At 45.4% G+C, this 10893-nt stretch overlaps 1 protein-coding gene across 1 annotated transcript in view; it reads right to left on the reverse strand.

The window, feature by feature from the left end:
* Positions 1 to 9563, reverse strand: part of MKRN2 (makorin ring finger protein 2) — a 27667-nt gene extending 18104 nt beyond the window's left edge. Inside the window, exon 1 of the mRNA XM_045861804.3 lies at positions 9411 to 9563. Within this exon, the coding sequence (XP_045717760.1) occupies positions 9411 to 9436 (26 nt within the window). The 5' untranslated portion in view covers positions 9437 to 9563. The remainder of the gene's footprint in view (positions 1 to 9410) is intronic.
* Between the last annotated feature and the right edge of the window lie 1330 nt (positions 9564 to 10893).

Raw genomic sequence — 10893 nt, forward strand, 5'->3', positions numbered from 1 at the left:
CAGAGGACAGAGAAGACAGCAAGAAAAATGCAGAGAAGGGAGGCACTGGGAGGGAGTGCAAACAGGCCTGCCGAGGGATGAGGCTGGCGTATCATTTAATTGTGCTCCAAATTACCCTGGTGTCCGCTGACATGCTTATATGAGTGTATCTTAAAACAAGGGATAACAAAGGGCCCGTAGTCAAGTCAACTTAGGAAATGGCAGTCTAGTCTTTCTCAGAGATTTACGAAAGACAGTAGCAGAGGAAAGGTTTTGAGAGTCCTGTCATAAAGAAAACTGTTTACAGGCATACTTTGTTTTATTGGGCTTTGCAGCTACTACGTTTTATAAATCGGAGTTTGTAGCATTTACCCACATCATGTCTCTGTGTAACATTTTGGTAATTCTTGCAATACTTTAAACTTTTTCATTATTATTATATTTGTTATGGTGATCTGTAATCTGATCTCTGATGTGGCTATTTTAATTGTTTTGGGGTACCATGAACCCTGTCCATATACGACGGAGAATTTAACCAATAAATGTGTGTTCTGACCGCCCCACCAACAGGCCGTTCCCCATCTCTCTTCTCTCTCCTCGGGTGGCTCCCCATTCCGACACACAATCATATTGAAATCAAGCCAATTAATAACCCGACAGTGGCCTCTAGCTGTTCAAGTGAAACAAAGAGTCACAAGCCTCTCACTAGTGAGGAAGGCATGTCGCAAACTGAGACAGACCAAAAGCTCTTGCACTGAACAGTTAGCCAAGTTGTGAATGCAAAGGAAAAGTTCTTGAAGGAAATGAAAAGTGCTACTCCAGTGAACACACAAATGATAAGAGAGTGTAACAACCTGAATGCTGATATGGAGAAGGCAGGAGAAGGTCTGGAGAGAAGAGAACACCAGCCACAACATTCCCTTAGCCAGAGCCTAATGGGGAGCAAGGCCCTAACTCTCTCTAATTCTGTGAAGGTGGAGAGAGGTGAGGAAGCTGCAGAAGGGAAGTGTGAAGCTAGCAGAGGTGGTTCTTGAGGTGAAGGAAAGAAGCCGTCTCCATAATATAAAAGAGCAAAGGGAAGAAGCAAGTGTTGATGTAGAAGCTGCAGCACGTTATCCAGGAGATCGTGCTGAGATCATTAATGAAGGTGGTTACACTAGACAACAGATTTTCAATGCAGACGAAACAGCCTTCTAGTGGAAGAAGACGCCATCTAGGACTTTCATAGCTTAGAAAAGAGACGTCAGTGCCTGGCTTCCAAGCTTCAAAGGACAGGCTGACTCTCTTGTTAGGACCTAATGCAGCTGGTGACTTGAAGTTGAAGTTGAAGCCAGTGCTCATTTACTCTCTGAAAATCCTAGGGCCCTTAAGAATTATGCTAAATCTACTCTGCCTATGCTTTGTAACTGGAACAACAAAGCCTGGATGAGAGCACATCTGTTTATAACATGGTATATTGACTATTTTAAGTCCACCGTTGAGACCTGCTGCTCAGAAAAAAAGATTCCTTTCAAAATATTATTGCCCACTGACAATGCACCTGGTCACCCAAGAATTTTGGTGGAGATGTACGAGATTAATGTTGTTTTCATGCCTGCTACCACAACATCCATTCTGCAGCCAGATCAGGGAGTGATTTCAATTTTCAAGTCTTCTTATTTAAGAAATACACTGTGTAAAGCTATAGCTGCCATAGATAATGATTCCTCCGGTGGAGCTGGGCAAAGTCAATTGAGAACCTTCCAGTAAGGATTCCCCATTCTAGATCCATTAAGAACATTCGTGATTTGTGGGAAAAAGTCAAAATATCAACATTAATAGGAGTTTGGAAGAAGCTGATTCTGACTCTCATGGAGAACATTAAGGGGTTCGGGACTTCCCTGGAGGGAGCAACTGCAGATGTGGTGAAAACAGCAAAAGACCTATAATCAGAAGTGGGGCCTGAAGACGTGACAGAATTGCTGTGAACTCATGATCAAACTTGAACGGATGAGGAGTGGCTTCTTATGGATGAGCCAAGAAAGTGGTTTTGTGAGATCTGCTCCTGGTGGAGATGTTGTGAAGACTGTTGAAATGACAACAAAGGATCTAGAATACGACAAACTCAGTTGATAAAGCAGTGCGGGGTTTGAGAGGATAGACTCCAATTTTGAAAGAAGCTCTACCGTGGGTCGAAAGCTATCAAACAGGATCGCAGGCTACAGAGAAATTGTTTGTGAAAGGAAGAGTCAATCAATGTGGCAACTTTTACTGTCTTATTTAGAGAAACTGCTGCAGCCACCCCGGCCTTCAGCAGCCACCGCTGTGATCCGTGATCCATCAGCCAACAACATCGAGGCCACACCCTCCACCAGCAAAAGGATTACAACTTGCTGAAAGCTCAGATGATGGTTAGAATTTAGCAAGAAAGTATTTTTAAATTAAGGTATGTGCATGGTTTTAGACATAATGCTATTGCACACTTAGTAGACTACAGTATAAACGTTAACTTTTATATGCACTAGGAGACCAAATAAGTTCATCGGACTCATTTTATTGCAGAATTTGCTACATCGAGGTGGCCTGGAACCGAACGTGCACTTCGGAAGCGTGGCTATATAGTTATTACATACACCCTTTCCCATGCTTTTTTCAGAAAAAGCCACTTGAGCTGCAGGGTGGAAGACAGATTTGGGGAGGGCTGAAAGTGTAGTGGGAAGAGCCTATTAGGAGGTTGCTTTGTAAAGGAACTTTATCTGTGAACCTATGTTTTAACTTTATTTAAAAAAACATATTACGGAAAATCTCAAACATATACAAAAGTAAACTAAAGGGCAGAATGAACTCTCAAGATGTCCCATGCTGAGGCTCAAAGAGGAGCGATGACTTAAATACAGAAGGTCAAATGCTAGGATGGGGACCCCAACTCTAGGCTTCCCAGATAGGCCTGACCTTCTCCCACCACAACTGACTTCCCTGTCACTCTGCCTTTGCCCATGCTGTGGCCCCTGTCAAAAACACTGCACCCCATCTTTCAGTGCACTGAATTGTTAGAAGCCGCCTTCCTTCGTGGACCAGCCCAGGAAGACTTCTCACCCTCCAGCCTACTGTGCACTGTCGCCCCTTCAACCCAGAAGACTCACTAGTGGCAGGCACACACTATGGTGCTTCCCAGTCCGAGGCCTCTGACCAGAGAGAGCTAGTGCTCTTAAACATACGGTCAGGAACATCTGGTCTCTAGTGAAGAAAGCCTGGGAACAGCTTCAGGAAGGCACAGCTGGAACATCACTAAATGTGACTGAACACAGAAAGCCTAAACCTAACCAATTACCTGGCTGTGTCTGGAACTGGAGACAGGCTTAGCAACGGAAGGCAGGCAATGGTCTCTAAGGTAAGTCAGGAAGGCCTGAGAGACCCAGACTGCCCTTTCCAGAGAAAGGATGCCAGATAACACAAGTGACAATTCATGCTGTACTTCAGCCTCTGCGATGGGCCTGGGAGGCTGCCTCAGCTGGAGGCCACAAGATTTGAAGACCTTCAATCCCTCCTTACTCACTAAACATACTTCCAACTTTCCTTACCTGTTCATCTTCCCAAAAGCGGAGGAAGTATTGGCCAGGCCCCCTAACAGTTCCTTTTCTCTCAGGAAAATGGGACAAGGGTATCTAGTTTTTAGGTCTCTCTTGAGTTTAGCTAGTGGAGCCACCTCCAAGTACACCAACAGAATCAAACTTCTGAGCCTACAAAGATGAGAACAGGACCCTATGACTTAAGCGACTATATAGAGGCGCCATCCTATAGGGTTTTTCCTAGGTGATCAGCTAGGTTTTTTCCAGGTAACACCCCCTTGGGGGTCTTCCACTAGGTCAAAGGTTATACAGTAACTTGCTTTAAGGTGGCTGTAGGTTAACTAAAGAAAAAAAAAAGGGCACAAAACCTGACAAACTATACAAAAGAGTATTTTTTTTTTAGAAACTTAAAAGGAACTTAAAAAAAAAAAAGGCCTATACCAAAAGGATATTTTTATTCACAGTACTGACTTTAAAAGTGTGCAGAAAAGAGTTAACACAGCAAGTCTGAGCCTGTTATCCTTAGAAAAGCCTATTTACAAGCTGGCCCCTGCCTAGCCTCTGGAGCTTGACTGATTAATAGTTTGCTACATGGTTAGAGAATTTCCCAAAGTGATAAGAATGGCTCACTGTCCTTAAACTCTATATATGGTTCATGCTGAACATCTGCTTTCCTTCTGGGCGTCTGGAATTTCGGTAGATGCTAAGCAGAGGGTCACCAGCCTGGGCACTGAATCTTTAATGGGCTTCTTTGGGCACATGTTGCTGCATTTTTGTTGCTGGGGGAAGAGTATGCTATGTGATCTTTTATGGGAAGGAGTGAAGGTAGGAAGCCTGCACATAGGTTCCTCCAGATGCTACCTGTGCCTTTTTCCCATATGATCTAGCCACGACTTCTTACTGTATCACTGTAGTAAATCTTAGCCAGCAGTACAACTATACACGCTGAGTCCTGTGAGTCTTTCTAGCCAATCTCTGGACGTAGGGGTGGGTCCTGGGGAATCCTGGGCACAAAAATATATTATACTTCTACAGAGTTGAATAATTCTTCTGAGAAATGCTGTAAGACTACATTATTTCAATAATCCTTAAATATGGCAATCTTTGAAGGTATAAAAGTGCAAAAAAACATTCAGCACCAAGAGCCAACTCTGAATGGCAAAGGGTATCAGGATTAGTAAACTCATAAATACTGGAAGAGAACAGGCTCAAAGTGGCTATATGAACAGCTCCACAAAAGTAAGATCTAACAAATACTTCATTAATAGTTTATTTTGGGGAAACTAAACAAGAATAGTTCCTTAAAAGTGTGGGGGAGGGTGGGGGTAGGAGACTACCACAGGTTCTTTACCAAACACTATTTGTTAACCAAGCATGCAAAAGGACAGATTCTTAGTGGTGGTCCTTCAAGGGTGCCTTTTATAATTCTACCGCCTCCCCTAAGTCCTATTCAGACAACCTGCCTTTCAAACTCTACTATCTTTCTCATTAAGAAAACAAATATTTAACCATCAACTAGAGCTTCTAGTTAGTTTTGCCACCTATAAGCTGGTGACTTCATGCAAGGCATTTCACTTCTTTAAGTGATTAAGCTGAAATTTAAACAGCTTCAAAAATAACTTCTAGAGGGGCGCCTGGGTGGCTCAGTCATTTAAGTGTCTGCCTTCGGCTCAGGTCATGATCCCGGGGTCCTGGGATCGAGCCCCGCATCGGGCTCCCTGCTCAGCGGGGAGTCTGCTTCTCCCTCTCCACTCCCCCTGCTTGTGTTCCCTCTCTCACTGTCTCTCCGTCAAATAAATAAATAAAATCTTTAAAAAAAAAAAACAAAAAAACTTCTAGACCACCATCAGTGCCTTCAAGAAAGGGGAGCATGAAACAAGCGTTATATAAGAGATGAAACCAGCCCAGTCCTATTTTTGTAGTATAGGTCATCATTTCCACTCCCCAGTGACAAACACAAAACTAGCTTGAACATACCTTGCTTGTCCTTTAGGGCATTTTGTCAACCGCTTAGAGATATCCCTCCTCATCTATGTTACACTAAGCTTAATCCAGGCCTCTTTCATATAGCACCCTGTAATGAACTTCCGACAGCTCAATCTTCATGATGGTCAAACCATCCCTTCTATCTTCCTAGAGAAGAATGAAACATGAATTGGGGTGGGGGCGGTGCACAGAATGAAGGGGGAAGTGCATAGCTGGAGACCCAGAGTCAGGAGATTTCTGGGGGACACTCCAAAAGGGCCTTTTATGCTAGGTGACCCCCAAAGGACTGTTTCAGACAGTGTAGCTATTATATGTTGCAAAGGACACTGGGTTCACTTCTAGCCACAGAACCACTAGCAGCTCTAGCTGCAGCTGAGGGTTGAGTCAAAATCAATCTAGTTTCTTACATGCCTTTCAACAGGGCATATCTCTAGCGAAATGCTTCTGCAAATCATATCTGAGTATATGGGTAATTTGCATTCTCAGTGTCACTTTTCTTTATATTTCTCTACATATTTTCAGACTTAAATTTTATGGCTGTACTGCATGTGATAACAGATCTACTGAGGGGGAAAGGCGTTAATGCTGGACCCAGTGGTAGACCTGAAATAAATGTATGAGAGGTAGGGATGAAGTACAGTGTAGTGGTTAACACTCTGAAATCAGAGAACTTGCTATATGACCTTGAGCAAGTTATTTAAATTTCCAATTTCCCCATCCATAATATAATAATTGTACTTCATAGACTGCTGTGGTAGACTACTCTAAGGTTTGGCTGAGACAATGCACGTAAGTGCTTAGCCTACCACACAAATGCGATCATTTGTCATTACTGTCTAATCTGTTAGCCAACCCTGTTAGTTAGGCATTACCAAGTCCATTTTACAGATGAGGAAGTTGTGGCACAGGTGGTACCAGGATCAGAATCCAGAACTGCCCAACTCCAGAACTCAAGCTCTTCTACCACTTACTAGCTGATAAGGTCCTTTATGTTTTGTGACTTCCAGAGATTTAAAAGCTCTAAGCTTGATGGTCTAAGGAAACAAGTTCTAGGTCTTCACCTAGTGATGATAAGACAAAGAGACCTCTATCACAAGAGGAGGAAGAAAAGAAAGCAGGCATAAAGGCCTTCACCAGCGCTTTGAAAACAGATTGGAAGACACAGGGACATGGTTAGCAAGAAGAATCAGCAAAAAATAACCCCCAACTTGAGATTCTAGTTAGAGTGGCATGCTGAGATATCAGGAGAGCTGACTGACAGCACAACTGTGTGAGTAGCCATTCTTGCCATTCCAAGCAATAAATATGTGGAATGTCTTTGTCGTTAAATTTGGGAATCCTAGCATTTCACATCCATCTCTTGGAGAAACATCTGTGTATCAGAATAGAAGCAAAACTAACACTTCGTGTTGCTGCTACTCAGAATAAGCATGTACATCACATCCCACAGCCAGGAAAACAAACCAAAGAACCAATCTGCACCAGCTGAGCACCCTGTTAAGGTCCGGTCCCGAAAATAAATCATATCTTGAATATTTCCTGTGAGTTACCAATGTCTGGAAGTAAGACTTTAGTGAATAAGATAATAAAGTGAGAAAAGCTTTTCCACCATGAAATATTAATGTAAACTTGGTACTCTAGGTAATATTGCAGTTTTTTTCATTTAAATGTCTTCTGTTTTGGGGGCGCCCAGGTGGCTCGGTTGGTTAAGCGTTCGCCTCTTGGGGCTCTTGGTTTCAGCTCAGGTCATGATCTCAGGGTCCTGGATTCAAGCCCCATGTCAGGCTCTGAACTCAGCAGGGATCTGCTTCAGATTCTCTCCCTCAGCCCCTGTCCCTGCTCATGCTCACACACGCTCACATGCTCTCGCTCTCTCTCAAATAAGTAAATCTTAAAAAAAAAAAAAAAAGTGTTCTGTTTTTTATTTGGTGAGGCAATCCTTGTGAGATCTGACTCCTTCAGACCCTTTTGCAAGTAAACTTTTTTTTACTTTCTATGTTTCTGCATGCATTTTCCTTTCAAATGCACATGTGAAAAGCTTTAAAAATTCCTGCAGTGAAGAAACTTTAGCATCTCCCAAATTTATTTGGAGGCCATCCAGTCAATCAAAGTATAGACTCTGATGCCACACCTTGGCCACTTAGAAGCTGAATGACCTGGGGCAATCACTTCACTGCTGAGACTCCATTTCACAATCTGTAGAACAGTGAGGGTTGCTGGGTTACATGTGATATGGCTGGTAGAGCACCTCAAAGAGCACCCAGCACATTGTACGGGCCCCAACAAACAAGTTAGTACTTAAACAGAAGTGATCCCTCTCCAACATTCCAACCCACTCTTGACTTAATATGCAATGACATCCTGCAGGATGCCTCTGTTTGGGAAACACAGAATTAAAGCTTCCAGGTTAGGCCATCTCCCAGTGCAGAAGGAAAAAGCCAAGATGATCCTGATTTAAATTTTTGCTCCTGCATTTAGATGTGAAGTTAGGGGCCAGTCTCAAGTCCTTCTGAACACGAGATTTGTCTATAAAACTAGATACTACACAGAGTTGAGATTCAATTATAAAGCATTATATAAATGTGTACTTTTTTGTGGACACATCTTAAGAGGAGTAACCAGAATGTGCTGTACAATTACTTAGAATACTTGCTTCATACAAATAAAAATGAACACACACAGGTCTTCACAAAAGCTCTTCTAGCACAAATACCAAGTAAAACTATTTCCTATAGACACTAAGAGCAAATTTCTGACAACTGCTTCATATATGCCAACTGGGCTTTGGATAAACTGTTTGAACAGTTAATATATACTAATACTAACAGAAAACTTTTTACATAGTCAATTATTCATGCTAATGAAGAACAGTAACAACACAGATGATACTTAAACTGTTTATTACATAATCAAACCATACGACTGATTTTTGGGGGCAATGTTTCCCACACAGTTTTTCCTGAAACGAATTATTAAAATAAAATTTGCACTCTCCAAGTATCAGTTCAGTAAGACTAGGCACCCAGTACCGCTAAGCCACAGGTTCGCCAAGGAACGAGGGTGTTACACAACCAAGCTCGTTCTGCCTCACAGGAGCAGTCACAGCGCAGCATCCGGTTTTGGATTTTCTACACCATCCATCCATTACCGTTGTATTTCTCCACGTAAATGGGTGTCTCAGTAAGAGTATCACGTAATCTCTTTCAGGCTGAATGCCCTGCACTGTAAAATGGGCATCATTTCTGCCTAGTAGCGTTACTATGAAGCGTAGTGACAATGAATATACAGCACTTGGAAATATGCGAAGCACTTCACCAACTTCCAGTAAATGCTACCCGCCATTATTTTCCGCACAATTCTTACTTGCCGACTCCGCAAGTTCAGGCTGCACAGGAGTTCTAAAAACTCTTAGGAAACGAAGCCCGCTTTCGGGACCCCAGCTTCCTCGAGGCCCTTATCATCGATCAACAACCTATTCCTGCGTGATATCCCCATCAGTAAACGACCACTCAGCTTCCCTTTACCCAAATCTCCTTTTCCAGCTAAACTCTAAGTTCCAAAGGCCCCACCCCCACCCCCGGGCCCCAGCGCCCCGCACCGCCCTGGCTAGGACGCCCTTCCAGCCCACAGGCCCCCGCGCTGGCGTCGCCCGGGGGCTCGGCCGCAACACACCGCCACCCACACGCCGGGTGCCCGGCTCCGGCCGCAGCGCGAGCTCCACGCAGAAAAGCGGGACCGCGAACAGCTGAGCAACTTCTCAGGAATCCGCTCCAGCCTCAGTATCCCTGGCGGTGGGGCTGGGGTGCACCGGCCGCCAGGGGCCCGGGGGAGGTTGGGGGGGCCGAGGGGAAGCGAAGAGGCCTGACGCTCCCGGCCCCCGCGGCGCCGCGCACTGACCTGCAGGTGACCTGCTTGGTGCTCATGGTGGTCGGGCTTGAGGGCCCTCGTCGTGCCGCCGCCTCTAGCACTCGCCGCCGCCGTCGCCGCCTCAGCCTCGGCCCTGCCCATCCCGCGAGGCCGCGTCACGCCGGCGCACGCCGCCCCTCCCGTGTGGCACTTTTGTAGCGCCGGTGGGAAACCTCGTCGCCGTCATAATTGGTTCCGCCTGGGGGCTGAGGCCGGGCCGACGCCCCCGCCCCCACCCCCGCCCCCACCCCCGCGCTCCAGGCCAGGCATTTCCGAGCTTCCCGGGCAGTGCCCGGCTGGCACCCTAGCCCTCGCCGTCTTCCCCCGTCGGGTCCTTACAATCGCCTCACTCCTCACGAGGCCAAGTTCCCGCCTCTCCAGTCCGCGCCCTAATCCCAAGAGCTTTTTCTTATCCAAACTTGCACCCGTTAGGCCCCTTTCTCAGGCCCCGCCTCAGCTGTCCCCGACAGACCTCGCCTCCCACTTTAGGAATTCCTTAGCTCCCTCCCAACTGATCTTTTTCTTTTTTTTTTTTAAAGATTTTATTTATTTATTTGAGAGAGAGAATGAGAGAGAGCACATGAGAGGGGTTAGGGTCAGAGGGAGAAGCAGACTCCCTGCTGAGCAGGGAGCCCGATGTGGGACTCGATCCCGGGACTCCAGGATCATGACCTGAGCCGAAGGCAGTCGCTTAACCAACTGAGCCACCCAGGCGCCCCATATGGGCGATGTTTTAATGGTTTTTTTTTTTAAGATTTTATTTATTTATTTGAGAGAGAGAATGAGAGAGAGCACATGAGAGGGGTTAGGGTCAGAGGGAGAAGCAGACTCCCTGCCGAGCAGGGAGCCCGACGCGGGACTCGATCCCGGGACTCCAGGATCAGGACCTGAGCCGAAGGCAGTCGCTTAACCAACTGAGCCACCCAGGGGCCCCCAGCTGATCTTTTTCAAGAGGTCTACTCCCACCCCAAGTTTTAGTTCCGTTTCCCCCCCTCCGGCACTCCGCTGCTGTTTGTCTTCCATTTCCTAGGGTGGATACCCAAAAAGATACTCGTGACACTTACCTCTGCTTCTCTATATCCTTCAGATCTGCTCCCACACTTCTCTCCAGTGCGTCCTCTGGTTTCCATCGTCAAGGCTCCAGTCGAAGCAACCATTACGTCTTGCCTAGACCCGTGCAATATAGCCTCTTACCTGGTTTTCCTGTTTCTGCTCCCGCCCTCTTCCAGTAGGTTATCACCAAAACGTATTTTTAAAACATGAACAGGATCATGTCATTCACCTCCTTTAACCCTTTCAGTGGTTTCCCGTTGCTTTTTAAAAATATTCTTTTTAAATTTTTTAAACGTTGGGAAATAACAGTCTAAAATATACAAAACACATACATGCCTCTGTGAGCTTTTTACCTGTGTATACACTCATAAAATCATCACCAGATGAGGGTGAAGAACATTATCCACACCCCAGAGGGCTC

The sequence above is a fragment of the Mirounga angustirostris genome, unplaced genomic scaffold, assembly GCF_029215605.1.
Source record: "Mirounga angustirostris isolate CCGP_5_RB_7025 unplaced genomic scaffold, mMirAng1.0.hap1 SCAF_1, whole genome shotgun sequence".
Lineage (NCBI taxonomy): Eukaryota > Metazoa > Chordata > Mammalia > Carnivora > Phocidae > Mirounga > Mirounga angustirostris.